Source organism: Caloenas nicobarica, chromosome 6, assembly GCF_036013445.1.
Source record: "Caloenas nicobarica isolate bCalNic1 chromosome 6, bCalNic1.hap1, whole genome shotgun sequence".
In the NCBI taxonomy this organism is placed as follows: Eukaryota; Metazoa; Chordata; class Aves; order Columbiformes; family Columbidae; genus Caloenas; species Caloenas nicobarica.
In genome coordinates, this window is record NC_088250.1 from 17,547,659 (window position 1) to 17,565,458 (window position 17,800).

At 36.0% G+C, this 17,800-nt stretch overlaps 1 protein-coding gene across 27 annotated transcripts in view; it reads left to right on the top strand.

Annotated features, from left to right (window-relative positions):
- Positions 1-17,800, top strand: part of TTN (titin) — a 245,118-nt gene that overhangs the window by 90,996 nt on the left and 136,322 nt on the right. For 18 of the 27 annotated variants that reach the window (XM_065637181.1, XM_065637152.1, XM_065637169.1 and 15 more), the window contains 28 exons: positions 60-107; positions 1,030-1,086; positions 1,208-1,285; positions 1,545-1,796; positions 2,432-2,524; positions 3,065-3,142; positions 3,830-3,898; positions 4,515-4,598; positions 4,837-4,899; positions 5,162-5,236; positions 5,593-5,673; positions 6,258-6,335; positions 6,997-7,074; positions 7,295-7,375; positions 7,543-7,626; positions 7,942-8,040; positions 9,213-9,290; positions 10,171-10,245; positions 10,401-10,475; positions 10,725-10,808; positions 11,061-11,123; positions 11,435-11,512; positions 11,747-11,824; positions 12,775-12,858; positions 13,242-13,322; positions 15,239-15,322; positions 15,522-15,851; positions 17,706-17,783. In XM_065637181.1, coding sequence (XP_065493253.1) covers positions 60-107; positions 1,030-1,086; positions 1,208-1,285; positions 1,545-1,796; positions 2,432-2,524; positions 3,065-3,142; positions 3,830-3,898; positions 4,515-4,598; positions 4,837-4,899; positions 5,162-5,236; positions 5,593-5,673; positions 6,258-6,335; positions 6,997-7,074; positions 7,295-7,375; positions 7,543-7,626; positions 7,942-8,040; positions 9,213-9,290; positions 10,171-10,245; positions 10,401-10,475; positions 10,725-10,808; positions 11,061-11,123; positions 11,435-11,512; positions 11,747-11,824; positions 12,775-12,858; positions 13,242-13,322; positions 15,239-15,322; positions 15,522-15,851; positions 17,706-17,783 — 2,586 coding nt within the window. The remainder of the gene's footprint in view (positions 1-59; positions 108-1,029; positions 1,087-1,207; positions 1,286-1,544; positions 1,797-2,431; positions 2,525-3,064; positions 3,143-3,829; positions 3,899-4,514; positions 4,599-4,836; positions 4,900-5,161; positions 5,237-5,592; positions 5,674-6,257; positions 6,336-6,996; positions 7,075-7,294; positions 7,376-7,542; positions 7,627-7,941; positions 8,041-9,212; positions 9,291-10,170; positions 10,246-10,400; positions 10,476-10,724; positions 10,809-11,060; positions 11,124-11,434; positions 11,513-11,746; positions 11,825-12,774; positions 12,859-13,241; positions 13,323-15,238; positions 15,323-15,521; positions 15,852-17,705; positions 17,784-17,800) is intronic. The other 9 variants (XM_065637166.1, XM_065637180.1, XM_065637153.1 and 6 more) reach the window with 8 other exon arrangements.

The window sequence follows — 17,800 nt, forward strand, 5'->3', positions numbered from 1 at the left end:
ACAGTGTATTCAAATCTATTATTTTTTAATTAAGTCAATTAAATACTTTGACTTTCTAGATGTTCCTGATGCCAAAGTTGCTGTTCCAACTGAAAAACCAGCTGAAGGTAGAGTAACAAACCATACTTGTTCCATAGTGCTGCCTTATATCTGCACTGAAGCAGTGGGCCAGTGGGAACCTTGGACAAAAATCTTAGTTCAGTGATAAGATCAGTTAATTGTGTCTATACAAATACAATATGAGCAAGGCATGGCTTGAATAAGCTTGTTTTGCTGTGTGGAAGGTGAAAACTATAATAGGTGGTTGTAAGAATGAAGCCTTTGTTCTTTCCATCTTTTTTTTTCTTGTCAGTCTCTTGTTCATGCCATCTTCCTTTTATTTCTGTTTTCTTCTTCTTATCATTCATTTTCACTTTTTTTTCTTTCACCCCAGAAATATCTTTTAAACAAACTGTCTGAATTAGTAACCTTTTGGGTAAAAAAAGAAAAAAAAAGAGGCAAAACCACACACACAAACCAACCAAACAACAAAACCCACAAATATTCTTTTAAAGCCATAAAATTCATTGCTTGTTTATTGCAAGTGGTCTCCCCCTAATCTTTGATATCGGACTACAGATTATGAACATTATGTATATTTCAGTTACAGTCAATAGTTTACTATGAACCTTAAAAGTTCAATCTTCTTGGTTTCATCTAGGATAATTTGGTAAATGCTTGTAGTGGCAGCAGGAGAGGAAAGATTTAATATTTAGATGAATTACTATCAGCAAAGATAGGAGAGTGATGGCAGTAAAGAAAATAAAGCTGAGAAGCATCAGGGTTCAAATAGCGGTAGACTGGGGATTCCCCCTTGAAATATATTCTTCCAGCTACAGTAAAGTGTCAGAATGAGCACCATGTTTGCTCTTGTTCTGCAGCTGCAATAAAATCATTTCATCTGTTTTCCAAATGCACTAGGATTTTTCTTCATTTACAAGAAAACATTGTACTCACATTTTATTCTAAATATTTCATTTTTCCTACAAGCTGCCCCTATTCCTATTCTTCTACCTCTTGTTCCACCACCAGAGGAGAAAAAGCTGGGTAAGAATACTTAAAGTATTTGTGCAGTGTTTACATGCGTCATTATGACTGTTGGTTTGTTTGGTTTGGTTTTGTTTTGATTTTTTTTAAAATTTAAATTTTAAAATATGTTGTTTTTAAGCAGAAAAAAAGGTTCCAGTAAAGAAGGTCTCCAAAAAGGTGGTTAAAAAAGGTCCTGAAGAAGTCCCACCACCTAAAGGTAACTTTTTTCCTTTTTTAAAAAAAAAAACCTTTTAAAAAAATAATAAAATTAATTTGTGGAAAAAAGGTAATTTGTTTCATGTTACCTTCTGTCTTTATGTTCAAAACATACACATTTAAAATCCAAGCTGATTAGGACTGCTTAAAAAATAGTCACATCTTTAAACCACCTGTGAGAGTGAAGTCATTTCATTAACTGTGAACATCCGATACACCTTGCAAATTCCAGGCTACTATATGAATAATCTTTTTTTAAGTTCCTGAGGTGCTGCCAGAGAAGCCCAAAGAGATCAAAATCACATCCATGGCAAGGAGAGAAGAGATTCATGAAGAAAAGAAGGAAATGTATGAAAAGCCGAAAGAAATTTATGAAGAATGGGAAGAAGATTATGGAGACCATGACTATTATGTCAAGGAAGAAGGCTATGATGAAGGGGAAGAGGAATGGGAAGAAACTTATGAGAAAAGAGAAGTTACTTATGAAGAAAAAAGAGTCATTCATGAAGAAGGTATTTTAATTATTGTAGCATTCTATTTCTTCTCTTTTCTCATTTTTATTACTACAGCCCAAAATTTTGAGCCAGGCTGCATTTCTTTGATTTTTTTTCTTTCTTTTTACAATAACTTGAACCTTAATATGCTGCCAAGTTTTAACTGACCTCTAATATGGTGAGGTGTAGATGCAGATAGAAATTCATACACTATAATTTGGTTGCCAGTAGACTTTGCAGATGGAGACATCTTTAAAACATAATGTGAGTTGTTTGTAAGTATAGATGTCATTTTTAGTTGTTTTGGATATTTCTTCTATAATTTTCAAGTATTCTAGATAAAGTTGATTAAGGTTAAATATTTCACACATTAATTGTTTGATATTAATAGCTGTATTTTGCAATTCCTTGCATGCTTTAACTGTCTTGAGTAGTAGTAACAGTTATGCGTCTAGGAACAGAATTTGGCTCTGATGAGAAACCATCGAACTTGGAAATAGGCAGCAGATTTTACTGCAACAATTGGATCTGCAAAACTCCATGTGTGTTTTTCAACTTTATAAACTTATAATGGCATAACTAACAACTTTTGTGTGTATCAAGTCATTAGACAACGCATTTCTCATCATTAAGATATGTTATTATTTTTAAAGTGGTTGAGGTTCCTAAGAAGCCTGTGCCTGAGCGAAAACCACCAGCAATTACAGCTGAAAAGAAGGAAAAGAAAGAAGTAACAGTCCATAAAGGTATGACTTTCCTGCAAAACTAACAGGAACATGCAGATTAAGTTCCCTCACTCATCTCCTTCAAGCTGAACAGTGGTAGTTATTCTCTTTATGTTGGACTGTGACAAGCGTAAGGCTCATGGCAACCCTTCCTCTTCTCCACCTCATATTTTTGAGCAGAGAGAGAATAGTGTCAATGGTGGTTGAAGCAAACCAGGAATTTCTGGCAAAATCAAACTGAGCTTCAGTTATCTTTCCTTCTCACTGTACATTAACCTTGGGCATGGGCGCTGCTTTTGAGCCACTATACGCTGTACTTCTGAGAAGTGTCATCCATTTAGATCTTTGCGTATCTCTCAGGGAAAGGTGGGCCTGAGCACTTGTTTCACAAGTGCTTTTACCACCACTGTTCACCACGAGCAAACAATGCACTGAACAATGCACAGGATGGACGAAGGTTGTAACATCCTAAATGAGAAAACAGGCAGTTTTACCTGGTTTGTGTCCAGAAAGTAATTTGCAAGATGATCTAAACAATAAATATATCTGAATCACTTACAGTTGTCAAGAAACCTGTTGATGAAAAAGTGGAGATAGCCACTCAGAGGGTTGCAGAAGAAAAAGTCAAACAGGCTGAGGGTAACTAGTGTTTAGTTACTTTGATATTATCTTTACATGGAAGTAGTGACTCTTGTTACTTAGCTGATCTGCATATGCTTTGTCTTCATTTAACATGGGTGTGATCAATTTTTCAGTCTTTGAAACATCTAATAAAAGCTTCTGCTGAATTGTACAAAAGGAAGATAAAAAGCTTCTTAGGGCAAAATACTAAATGCAGATGCTAACTACCAATGCTTTAAGAAAGGGAGCGTGAAATTGCACTGGGTGAAACTGTATGTTTCACTCTAAGCTGAAGATATGAATTCCCGACCTTCCTCAGATTTCCATGTTGAACTGTCTACCAGGATGTCTTGGTTAATTGTTCAGTTATGAAGTAAAGGTGCATCCTTATTCTCTTGGCAACCACTTCCTCTTGTATAGCATTTTGGATTCTGCAGTAGGAGTCTGTTGGCTGCAATGCAATGTATGTCAGGATGTTACCTATGTCCTAAATGCCCTGAGTTACCCAGACCCTTTAGAAAGCAGCAATAAAAAGAAGCAAACACATTCCTCCTGCTTTGCATGGTTCCAAGCAGCCTGGCTTAGTTGCTGAGTTAGATTATGTTTATCTTGTTTGTTGTTTTTTCAACATCATTGCTAGATAGATGTAGACTTATTTTGATCTCTTTGCTAAATATATGACTAACAAAGTCTTAATGCCAACAGTTGCCAAGAAAGTTATACCACCAAAACCTACACCAGTGATCGTTGAGGAAAAAGTTATGAAAAAGGAAGGTACAGATCAGCATCTTTGAATTGCAGTTTACGTTTTTTCCAGCAGCTTGTGTGTTCTTGTGCTTCTTGTGAATATATGGGCCTGTGTGTATGTACCTGAATCTGTTGTACTAGTTGTGCTGTGACTACTCTCTGTGTTTGAATAGTATGTGTACCATGCTTTTATCTTCCATAAAGTCTGTTTTTAACATGTTTGTGGCTAGCCTTTTGATTCTTGTTTAAGCAGCCTACAGGATATTGCAGTGTGATTTAGCTTTTTCTTGATCTATTCTGCCTGCTGGCATATGCTTACATAATAATAGCAGAGTGCCTCCAAATTACTTTTAAGAACCAGCTTTGGAATTCTTCTGAAATACTATGTCCAAAAACCTGTGCATGAATTTATTTTAAATTTTCCGGTTAAAAGTGTCTGTGTCTTTAGTCTTTAACAGATCCTAAATATTATACTTGTATGCTTGGTTTGTGTTCAGTATTTAGAATATGAATACTGACTGTCTAAATATGTCTAAAACTTAAATGTGCAATAAATATACAGATTTGATAAAAACTCACATGCTGACTACCACTAATGTGGATCTAGAATACAAAATACTAAACCAAAATCCTATCTTTAAAGTACCGACAGTAGAAAAATGGGCTGTTTCAGAAGAAAAGATGTCAGTTTCTGTCCACAGAGAAGAAGAATATTCATATGTCACAGGTATGTACAAAACCAAAAATCTGTGCACCCAAATCGAAACAATCTTTCAATTCTACTAGATTTTATTTTAATCTATTTTTATGTATGCCAAATTACATATTTAGACACATTGTATATTTGTCTTTCAATCTGCATTGCTTCTTTTTGTTGTGTTATGCAGCCTCAATTTTCTTTAGATTAATAGATGTCAACATTTCAACTATTTTATCTTAACACTGTTTAAATGCTTTTCTTAAAGAGCCAACAGAGCATGAGAAAACAGTTGAAGAAAGATTCTTTGAAGCTGTTTACCCAATTGAAGGTAGATTGATTAAGAATGAGAGGCTAATCAATATTTTAAGATTTTTAAAACAATTGGACTCTATAGTTAATCAAAACTCATTGTGAGATTTGCACATGCTGTTGATTTTCTGGATGAAATTTTTTTACATATTAGCATATGTGTTTCAGTGACCTTTGTATACCGGACATACAATAATAGGTTCCTAAAAGCTTTTCAGATTTACTATGGACATTAGTATTTCCTGTCTTCAAATTTAATATCTTCAAAATTCCTATTGTAGCACATGAAGTCGAAGAGGAGGAAGAAGAAGAAGAAGAAGTCATTTCTACAGAAATGGAGATCCCTCACATTGAAGGTGAATAAAGTCTTTGTATCATCAGGCACTCCATTTTTCTGAACTTCCAGATTATCTGCCTGTACCACTCTTTGCCAAAGGATAGTGTATCAGAACTGAGTTCCTTCCATCTCTCTATGGTTCTACTCTCAAAAGTTCAAGCCCTACTGCATTTCTAATTCTGATTCTTCTTCGCCTCTGCTTTAAATAATTCTTTGAATAGCTTTTCTTTGAGAAGAGCATATTATATCTGTTTGATAAAAGATCATGGTTTTTGATGTGTATTGTTGGCTTATCCAGTGTGTTGAAAGTAGCCTACTGTGAGTTACAAAATACTTTTACTGTCACCTAAGTATTCACCACCTATCTCTTTAAAGTGCCTGAGATACCAGAGAGACATGTTCCAGAAGAAAGAAAGCCCATTCCTGTCCCTAAAAGAGAAGCTCCACCAGCTAAAGGTATTTCTTCTGCCCTAGTAAAAAAAACAGCCAAACAACCAAAAATAAACCCACCCAAAACAGAAAACAAACAAAATGTCTTTTATTATATTATTTTCTTGTTTCCTTGAATATGTTTGTGGTTTTACTCTCTTTGTGGCTTTGGTTTTGCATTCTCTCCATATGCATTATTTGATTTTGCATTATCTTCGTTATCTCCATGCTTTCACTTTTTTATTTGTGCTATAACTTACATTACAGCTTCCTTTTGTCTCAGCGTTGGCCCTTCTCTTTCCTAACAATCTTGTCCTTGTTGTTTGTACTTAGGTTGTGTGGCTTTTGCAGATAAGAGTAGGGTGGTTTTACTCCAATAGCATGCTGTGAAAGGTGGTAGTGCAGCAATGTTAACATTGGAATGATATACTGTATCATAGTGTTTTTCCCATGCAGTCCACTGTACGTCCAAAAGGTTGTATACTGTATTGTGTTGCAGCGCTCAGCTACTTGTCCAGACACTATGTTCTGTAGAGCAATTTTGGATTACTGAAATCTGGATAAGTGGTCCAAAAACTAATACTCTCTCACTTTGATAATGTTTTTCAAAGTGCCTGAAGTCCCTAAGAAACCTGTTCCAGAAAAGAAAGTTGCTGTTGCTAAAAAGGAGGTGGCTCCCCCAGCAAAAGGTACAGCATCTTTTGAATGCGGGCTTTAACCAGTCCTGTACTATTGTGCTGTTTCCCTAAATACTGTTCACTTCTCAGTATAAGCGTATGATATAGTCTTTGTGTGTTATGTTGTATGTCTGTTCTCATCTAAGACAAACTCAAAAGCCTTAGAAAGGTTGCTTAAACAAATTTTAATACCTTTGAAGTTCCTGAGGTACCAAAAAAACCTGTGCCTGAAGAAAAAGTACACATTCCTGTTTCTAAAGAAGAATCTCTGAGTGCTAAAGATATACTTAGTGATGGACTGTTCATGTACCTGTTGAATGTCTTTTAAACATTTATTTTTTGTTAGCCTGTATATAAGCATGTTTATGTTAGAAATTGGTGGGGTTTTTAATGTATAAGTCTCTGTGCGTATGTAACAGTGCTTAAGGCCAGGTAATGTACTTTAGCAGCTCTTTCTTCAGTTAAGAAATCAGTCTTAAAGCTCTTGATTGTTTGTTTTGTTTTTTTTTTTTCAAATATGTGTTGCTCTTGTCTCATACCTTTCTATGTTAAGTGTATGAATGTGTTTTGTGGTGTCTTGATATTCTTGTAAATGGATTAATGAAATCCTATAATAGCCCAATAAATCTTTGAAATATCAAATTCAGTTATCTTACATTTTATCTTTTTTAAGTGCCAGAGGTGCTTAAGAGAGCTCCCCCAGAGAAAAAAATTGCTGTTCCAAAAAGAGAGGAAGCTCCACCACCTAAAGGTACATTTAAATAAATAACATTCTTTTCTTGTTATCTTAAGCATCTTGTTTATGTCCAGTTTTGGGTTTGATTGTTAAGTGAATCTGGTTTTAGCTGTACATCAGTTACATTAGTTATGTATCTTTTGTGTCAGTTTTGTGGATAACTGTGCTGTAGATGAAGTCTTAAAACACCTGTAATTATAGTTACTTAACACTCTTATAATTTGTATCTGTGAAGTGCCAGAAGTACCTAAGAAGCCAGCTCCAGAAGAAAAAATTTCACAAATTCCTAAAGTAGAAGAAGCTCCACCTGCAAAAGGTAATGTAGTCTGTAGAACATTTCATTTGTCTCAGCTTGCTCAGCTGTTGTGTTTTGTAAGCAAAACATGTCCATGTGTAATGTTTTTGAATGATCAATTCTGTTACGTTGATGCTTTTGCCAGTTTTGCACTTTATGGATCCTAAAACTAAATACTTTTTCTTAAGTGCCTGCAGTTCCCAGGAAACTTGTCCCTAAAGAGAAAGTATCTCCCGCTGCTCCTAAAAAAGTTGAGGCTCCTCCAGCTAAAGGTATGCTTTCCAGTAGAATGAAAGAATATGCTGTTTCTCAGATTCTGTTTGTATGTTCTGTATTGTTATCAGTTATTGATTTGTGCTTCCCCTGTGAATTCTGCTGTTCTGAGTTAGTGACAGTGAGTCATTACAGTATGTTGTATGTGCTGTGCAATACTTACAAAATATTACTTCTAAATATCGAATCTCTGTTGTGTGTTATGTGCTCAGTACCCTTAAGCAATTCTTTGGAAACTTAGATACAGCGTTCTGCAACGTTGTTTTCACAATGGAATTAGAAAGGCTTACATTTAATATTGTTATCTTTCAAAGTGCCTGAAGTGCAGAAGAAAGCCACTTTTGAAGAAAGAGTACTTATTACAGAAGAAAGAGTATCTGTTGCCATTCCAGAGGAAATCCCACTACCCGAAGGTACACTATAAACAAACAATAGAGAGAAACTTGTGCTGTCTACAAGTCTGTTGTTCTAAGACTAAGATCAAAATACACAAAAATTTTGTTTTGCTTCTCTTGTATGAGTTTTGTGTTGAACGCTTTACAGACTTAGAGGCTGTTTTAAGAGACTCCTGAGTGCCATTTACCGTTTCAGTCTTCAGTGCCAGGATCCCACCCTTGAATGGGACATGCGTGGAAACTCTAGCACTGAATACAGTGATCTTCAGATCAGTCTCTCATGAAATCGTAGTGAGAAATACGGGTGGCAAGTGTTAGATTAGACTCCACTGGTTAAGACTGTAACCATCCATTTGTCATACTCCTTACAAAGCTCTCTGTACCCCTGTAGATAACAATGCTATTTCTCTCTGCAGTGTCACTAGCTTTTTTAGTTCACATTTTCATACTCAGGGAAGGTTGAGATCAGTTGTTTTAAGTTAGTATAATTCCACAAAATATCTGCTTCAAGGTAGCTGAAATCAACCTCTTGACCACTTTTAGATCCCGTTAATAACTAGCCAGTCATGACAATTTACATATTCTATTAAAAAAGCATAAAGGAGCTTTTAAAAGCAGATATGGAAGTTATCTATCTAAAATATGAACAAGCAAATATATATTCATATGGACACATGCCATGTTAATTTCTGTTCGTCTCCTGCAAATTAACCTTTTACCCCAGAACAAGTTGGTGTTTTCTCAGATACAGTTGCACTTGTAAATGTGCACATGCCTGACTTTCCTTTCAATACTTGATGTACCCTTGTCTTGTTCCTGTCCTCCTTAGTTTCATGTAGCTGGATCAAGGAGCAACCTCTAAGTCTTTGACTGTTGTTTCCCCACCCCCCTCAGCTGTTGTGATGGGGAAGTTTGGGGTGCTGAAGGGTTTTGATGGACTGACAGTTGACCAGTGAGGGATATTTGAGAGATATAACAGCACACAATAGGGTATATGGGGCATGGACAAAACACATAATTTAGAGCAAATCATACAAATGTGTGCACAGCACTTTCTGTATGGTATGCATATCTGTGATTGTCATGTAGAACTTGTAAGAAATGGTCTTCATCTTCTCCATCCATCAATCCCTCCCTACCTCCATCCATCCACCCACCAAAAATATTAAAACTAGTAATTTTCTTTAAAGAACCAACAGTTGAAGAATGGGCTGAAGAAGAATCAGAGGAAGTGTCTATTTCCATTCACAGAGAAGAGATTTCTGAAGGTACAACCACAATTCAGAAACACTAGGCAAAACAAAACAATTTTTCTTTTATACTAAAAATAGTGTGGATTAATATCTACTCTATTTATGAAGAAAAATTCACTAATATATGAATATTTTTCATATCTTATAAACTTTAATGCTAAGAATGTCTACAATTTTTAATACATGCTTTTGAAAAGTGTAGTTGTTAACCCTGGTTTGATACCGTGAAAATAATGAGGTATCTCTTGGATGTTGGAATTATCAGCCCTTTTTTTTTCTTTTTACAAAAATTCTCTGTTGGAAATTCCTCTTCCACCAGATTCCCTGGATGACGTAAAGGTCCTTCTGAATATCATGGTACACTCTGGTTCCTCAGAGCATTTCATTGTAAACTGAATAATTTGTTTCCACCTGTAAATTTATTGGTGGTAAAACAATGCTGTGAAGGACGGTAACATACACTGATTGACTCAACTTCTGTTACAAGTGACACCATAGAAAATATTTTCAAGGGATGGCTTTAGTCAGGGAATTTTCTCGGTATTTGTGAGAGAGGCTTTCTCAAAGTGAACAGATTCCAACATTAATGAACTAGTAGATAGACGAATGGAAAGTACCGATCTAGTACTTCAGATGTTGAGCATTTAAAAATTTCATAGAAATACAAGATGAGAGCTCAATCTCCATTCCATTTATGTTGCTTGAAGTTTTTCCATTGGCTTCAGAAGGAGCAGGATGATTTGAATGTAGATTTTGTAATACCAGAAGTGTGTGTTAGTAAAGCACACTACTTATTCTTGTCTTACAATTATTTTGATGCTTACCAGAGCCAAAAAGACAGTAATAAATGTCAAATACTTAAACTCAAGTATTTTTAAATTTTGCTCTTTTTAAGTGACTCAAGAAGAGTCTTACTACATAGAAGAGATGGTAACTGTTCCTAAAAGAGAGGAAGCCCCACCCGCTAGAGGTATATGTTCTTTTCATTACAAAATATTGGTTGTTTCATCATTCTGAGTGTTATGTTGCCACTATATGTTTACGGGTTTTTTTGTATTAAGTAAATGTGTACATGTTAGTGATACTACTCCTCTTTGTAAAACTATGCATTGTAATCTTTTAAAGTGCTTGAGAAGCATAGGACTGTTGTACCTGAACCAAAAGTTCCAGCTGCCCCTAAGGAAGCTCCAAGAGTTAAAGGTATAAACCAGTTCCTCTTCTGGGTGATGTATCTTCAAGGGGATTATGTTTGTCTTACTGTCTTATTTGTATGTGTTGATGTGGGTCCGTTTCCAGTGATGAATGGTTATCACAAATTCCATCTTGTACTATGAAAAGTATTGTTTGTATTAACTTAGTAAAACACATTGTGATGCAGTGGACAATTACAAATATTACACCTTAATATTCTTTCTCATCTTCCTTCTCATCTTACACATTTTTCTGAAGTTCCTGAAGTTCATAAGAAAGCAGTTCCTAAAGAGAAAGTACCTGTCCCTGTGCCCAAAAAAATGGAGGCTCGACCAGCAAGAGGTATATCAGTGGTTTGTTCCTGTTGCAAAAAATTGGAGTTTTTTACTGCATTCCATCTTTAACATATATGCATGTTGATCAAAAATGTATCTCACATCTCAAATTTCTTCAGCATTAAACATGTACTTATGTCCCTTCGTCTACAATGTGGCCTGTGTCATCTTGATGAGATTTATGTGTTATTTTGTCTTTTATCTTATACCTGTTGGTGAAATCAAACAGATTTTCTAAAGTTGCACAATCTTTTTTAAGAACCTGCAGAAGAACCGGTGCCAACTTTTGAGATAGAAGTTGAAGAACCTCCATCAACCAAAGGTAAACAAACTGAGAATATTATTATCATGGAGATTTTTTTTTGTTTGGCCTTACAGGATTTGTGTTTAAGCATTCTACTTTAATAAATTTGTTTGTTAGGTTCTGTAACATCTGGCTGCATCTCCCCTTTCTTTTGACTATTTACTTATCTTTGTGCTATGGCTGTAAAGTACAGTCTTCTGCAGTGTCTCATTTTTGTTGCTGTTGAAGTTTACTTAGTATTTTCTTTTTTAAAAAAAATCAGATTAAGTGGAAAAACTTACATATATCTGCATTTCAAATATCGCAATTCTACATTTATTATTTTTAAGTGACTGAAGTGCACAGGAGAATTATCACAGAAGAAAAAGTTGCAGTTGCTAAGAAAGAGGAGGCTCCACCAAAAAGAGGTATATAATTTTTTCAGAGCTACATGAACGGAGTCTTGTTTCAGAATACTGATTTATATTTGTAATGTTTAATTCTCTAACACAAGCTGTAATGTTCAGTGTTTGCTGTCTTCTTTTAATTTGATTTGAAGAAACGTCACGTCTCTGCAGTTGTGTTTTGTCATCTCATTATGTTCCTAATCTGTGATTAATTCAAAATCTTTTAAAATCAACTCTTTTTTCAAAAAATGCCAGCAGCGCCCAAGAAACCCATGCCAGAAGTGAAAGTACCTGTTCCAGTTTCTCGGAAAGTGGCAGCTCCACCAGCTGAAGGTATGCAAGGTCTTTTGAAAGTACAGAAGGTTTCTAAATACCAAATATCCATGTGCATCATACTTACCATCTGCCTGGTTAATCAAATCTCAGTCTGTCCTGACTTGATTATAAATGAAAAGGACCTTAGTCTTTGTGCTTCAAGATAATGCAAAAGGTGACAGAGAACAGTCACATCTGCATTCCTTGCTATTTCTAACCGTTGTTCAACTACATAGATCACTCTGGCTACTTAAGAGGTTTGGAAAGATAAGTGAAGACATTAGTCACTGAAGAAGTTAAATAAATATGATCACTTTTAGAAAGAAAATAATGCTTTATTTGTCAATATTCAGTGAAGAGTTTCAAACTTACAAACATGTGCTCTGTTGCTGTGATTTTTTTGTGTTTGAAAAGTGATTTTGTTATGTATCCTCTATGTGTGGTCTTCTGTGGGTTAGTTACGTTTCTGAAGAGACTAGAGGCAACTTATTTACATCTTACTTTCAATCATTCAATCTTACTTCATGATGTGTGAATAACTGTATGCTTAGTGATGCATTTTGCTCTATATATCTATTATTCTAATATTATATGTATTATTTTAGTAGATATTATTTTAATATTTAACTATATTTCTGCTGTTACTAAAATTGCACAGTGGTTCAAAGCATCTAATTTATCTGGGGAATTAATTCCTGGAAACCCCTAAACTAGTAGTCTTCAAAATATTTAATGCATATCCAGCTACTATGCATTAAAGCTTCAGCTGGTAATTTTCTTGGTTAATTTAAATGTCTTTGCGTTTAATTGTCTGTATGTCTGGTGTGATTGTTGTGGGTTTAAGTATCTTTGCTATGTAATTGTGTACTATTTCCCCATAATTGTCTGTCCATAATTCTTTCGTATAACTTCAGAAAGTATGTGATTTCTTTTAGAATTTAGTATTCTTAAAATTACTATCTTTAAAGTGCCAGAAGCACCGAAGAAAATTGCCAGAGAAGAAAGAGTATCCATTGCTGTTCCAAAAAGAAAAGTGTCTCCACCATCAGAAGGTACTCCTGCCCCTGGATTAATCCATGAACAGACTGTCCTCATACAATACTGCCAGAGCTTCAAACCTGCTCATTTGGCACCTTTCTTGAAATTCTAATGTTTGAATCATAGAATCATTTAGGTTGGAAAAGACCCTTAAGATCATTGAGTCCAACTGTTAACCCAACGCTACCAAGTCCCGCACTATGTTCCACTGTAGTCCTGAAGGAACCTTAACAGAGTCTTTGAGAAACACTAGAGACATATTTTTCCCAGTTACTCTGGGTGTGGGAGATGTCAGGAAATAAGAACTATTTTTTTTGAAAAACCCAAATGGGGTATTTATTATTGTACATAATATTGCACCAGAGAAAAATATTGATGTTAGACTCTGTCTTTGAAGTATCAACAGAAGAACAACATTGGGCTATGTCAGAGGAAGTATCCATTTCTCTTCACACAGAAGAAGAGATTTCATATGCAGGTATGAATGGGCTAAAAAAATACTATGTCAAGATTTGCACCTTGTCATTTACTTAAAAAAAAAAAAAAAAGAAAAAAAAAAGACAACAAAACACAATTTCATGTTCCATGAAGATCGCCTGTTTATCCTGAACGTGGAGCTTGTAGAATCACTTTTGGAGGCAATCTAACATAGGGAATTGAGTGTACTATCAGCAAGTTTGCTGATGACACCAAGCTGGGAGGAGTGGCTGACACGGCAGAGGGCTGTGCTGCCATCCAGCGAGATCTGGATAGGCTAGAGAGTTGGGCGGGGAAAAATTTAATGAAATATAACAAGGGAAAATGTAGAGTCTTGCATCTGGGCAGGAACAACCCCAGGTTCCAGTATAGGTTGGGGAATGACCTATTAGAGAGCAGTGTAGGGGAAAGGGACCTGAGGGTCCTGGGGGACAGCAGGATGACCATGAGCCACCACTGTGCCCTTGTGGCCAAGAAGGCCAATGGCATCCTGGGGTGTATTAGAAGGGGGGTGGTTAGTAGGTCGAGAGAGGTTCTCCTTCCCCTCTACTCTACCCTGGTGAGACCTCATCTGGAATATTGTGTCCAGTTCTGGGCCCCTCAGTTCAAGAAGGACAGGGAACTGCTGGAGAGAGTCCAGCGCAGGGCCACAAAGATGATGAAGGGAGTGGAGCATCTCCCTTATGAGGAAAGGCTGAGGGAGCTGGGTCTCTTTAGCTTGGAGAAGAGGAGACTGAGGGGTGACCTCATCAATGTTTATAAATATATAAAGGGTGGGTGTCACGAGGATGGAGCCAGGCTCTTCTCGGTGACAACCAACAGTAAGACAAGGGGTAATGGGTTCAAGCTGGAACACAAGAGGTTCCACTTAAATTTGAGAAGAAACTTCTTCTCCGTGAGGGTGACGGAACACTGGAACAGGCTGCCCAGGGGGGTTGTGGATTCTCCTTCTCTGGAGACATTCAAAACCCGCCTGGACGCCTTCCTGTGTAACCTCACCTAGGTGTTCCTGCTCTGGCAGGGGGATTGGACTAGATGATCTTTCGAGGTCCCTTCCAATCCCTAACATTCTGTGATTCTGTGATTCTGTGAAGTCTAGTCATCTTCCAGATATTAAATGTTAGGGTAATTTTCTATGCAGTTTCCAGTTATGTTGGTCAAAAATTTCCCAAGACAACTGCCTCAGAAGACAAGACCCATGCACTGCTCTTCTGAAAAAGAGAACATGCTGCTTAAAGCATAGTGTGCACTTTTTTTCTGAATAAATCTTAAAACCTGAACATATTCACACCTTAATCTTTTGGAAATTTTCCTGCTCTTATAGGGAATGGCTCCTTGCTGTGCCTGAACAAACAAGCCACTTTGTAAAGCATTCAACAGAAGAGGAAAAATACCTTCCTCACTGAGCAATTAACTCTCTTGCCTTTAATTAGACCAGAGCTCTTATCCATTTTCAGTCACTCACTGAGTTTTTCTCTATGTGCTCCCTCTTCATCTACAGTTTCCTGTGCAAGTCTTTTGTTACCAGTGATTGAGGACTCTTGATCTATTACTGAGATAGTGCTGTGGAGAGGGGTGACAACAGAGGACAGTGGGATTTAGAGATTTTATAATTGGTTGAATTTGGATTTTGAGTTCTGCCCATTAGCAATCTTAACTTCCCTGCTGGCAGCAGTGGATGAAGCAGGAGTCAGATCAGTTGCTTGTATTGGGATCTTGGAATGTTTGATTTTACTTAATTGAATAGCAGCCTAATGGCTTCCATAATCACATATCCAGTGTCAATAAGCACACTTGTCTTTTACTTATCAACCATGTATTTGTAAGATGTCTTTTTGTGCTTCTTGCCAATAATGGTTTTGTTTTTAAACACCACTTTTAAAAATTCTTAAATGTAAATGTGCTGTATCTTTTAAGTGCCTGATGTACCAGAGAGGGCTATTATTGAAGAAAGAGTACCAATTTATCCTCCTAAAAAAATGGCAAGACCACCAGCCAAAGGTATGCTGGACAGAGTCTTGAAATCTGCTATAAATGTGTTTCGTGTCTTATATGTTCCATGTACAGTGAATGCTGATTTGTTTTGTATGGAATGTTCTTCATTTGGTTTAATTCTTATTCGACACTGTCTTGTGATCCTCAATATTAGTAAGATGTATGTGCTGTATTTTAAGATTCTTTTAATTGATATCTTTTTAAGTGCCTGAAGTACGGAAGACAGTTGTCCGAAAAGAAAAAGTGTATGTTGAAGTTCCTCAGTATGAAGAAGAAGAAGAGATTCCAGAATACGAAGAGGAAGAAGCCACCAGATATGAGAAAGAAGTAATCCATTACAAGGAGGAAGTCCGCCATTATGAAGAAGTTAGTCACTATGAGGAGGAAGTTCCTCAGTATGAAGAAGTTCCTCCATATGAAGAGGAAGAAGTCACCCATTATGAAGAAGCAGCTGTTTATTATGAAGAGGAAGTTCCCGAATATGAGGAGGAAGAGTCAGAAGTTCCCCAGTATGAAGAGGAGGCTCCAGCACGAGGTATACTTGAATTTTAGGATTTGTGTGAGAAAAAGTAGTATCTTTTCATTCTAATAATGTACCAAAGATTTGTTTTAGTGTGTCCCAGTGTGCTTTACACTGTGCCTTTTTTCAAGATGTTCATTGATTAGTATGTAGTGTAGAAAATGTGCTGTGGCTGTATGTCCACTCTTTACTACTACCTCTATAAATGTGAATGTTCCATGTCATACATGTTCATTCCTCTTTCATATAAAGTCTGAGCTTTATTCGTATGAGCTTTATTTCATCCTCAGACTATGCTTGAAATACTTAGAAATATTTATGAGAATTCTGCAATCGCAGACAAATATATATTTATCTAGAAAATAGGTAGGGTGCCTGAAAATAAGTAATTTAGGAACACAAGTCACATTGACTTCCTCTCAGAAATCTTTGAAAACCCTATAGTTGTTTATTTCTTGAAGGGAATAATATGTATTCATGGAAAGGAAAGATATGAAAGTTCTATTAAATTGCTATATTTAAACACTCTTAGTTTTAGGTGTTTTCCTTAGGAATAATTCCTTAGGAATAACTAACATTGTTAGTGCAGGATGAACATACTGTTCACTACTTAGAGAGGACAACTAGGTCATGCCAAGATCTTAGTAGTAAAGCCTTTCTACATTGTAATATAAAGATATAGGCTAACTATATCTGATTTTCCAAAATTACATAACCATCTAAGAGTACTTAAAAATGCATATTTTCCAGTCCTGATTCAAATGATTTCCTAGTGTCTTTGCCCCCCCCAAAAAAAGTTCAGAATTTCTTGTGACTAATTAATGAATGCCGAAACTATAATTAACATTGTTTGCACTAGAAGAGGCCAGGCCTGTACACTGCAAAAGCCAGGTTAGTCCAGAACAAGAAGATTAGGGTTAGATAACATTTCCTTTGACTCTGTCATAGCAGTTAAGTTTATTTCATATGTGCTCCAAACTTTCTTCACTACGCTCAGAGCCAGTTGAATTATTCTCCTGCCATCATAAAACTTGTATGGGTATTTGTGGGTTTTGGAGTGCAAAAAAATGTTAAAACACAGTTTAGTTGAAACCTTTGCCTCACTGCAGTTAAAGCAAAAATCTGTTGCTTTCAGCAGAGTCAGGATTTTATTTTTTTTTCATCTAAGTAAACCACTCACAAACATTGCCATTACCCAGCAAATTGTGGTATAAACTGCTGAGTACTTATAATGTGTTTATAGTTCTGTGTTTGAAGTAAATTAATTTATAAACTTGATATACTTGCTTTTTACATGTGGAAAGCACTTGGAAATTTCTGAGGAAGAAAATGTAATCAGCGATATATATTCAAAACATAAAAATTTGGCTTATTGAACATGATCAGATGCAACCTATTGTATGCCTAAGCAGCATTAGAATCATAGCTCTAGGGGAAAATAAGAAGTAGTAAAACCATAACATTTGTAATACAGCAATTAAATAGTTGTTTATTACAATGTTTGTAATAAACATCCAAAAATTGGAGGAAAAAATAAAATTGTATCTTTGCAAGTTCCCCCACCATGACACTTCTTAGTCTTCTTTAATAGATGGTTCTAAAAAGTCAAACTCTGTCTTAACTCAGTCTTTTGATCAGCAAATAAACCCTTGAAGTTAAAAACATTTTTACTGATGGCCTCAACGGCTGAGTAAGGAGAATGGACATAGTAGCAGTTAATGTAATCTGCTTGCTATTTTATTTTGTCTTTATGATCAAGCCATGTTAAATCATAGCTATATGTTTTGGGTATGTATTTGTGATGCTTGCTTGTACTGTATGTTCCTGTTTTAGAAGTAAATACCTAAAACATTAATGGTATCTTTCAAGTGCCTGAGGTTCCCAAGAAGCCCGTTCCCAAGGAAAAAATACCTATTCTGAAGAAAAAAGAAGCTCCTCCAGCCAAAGGTATATGTCATCTCTTT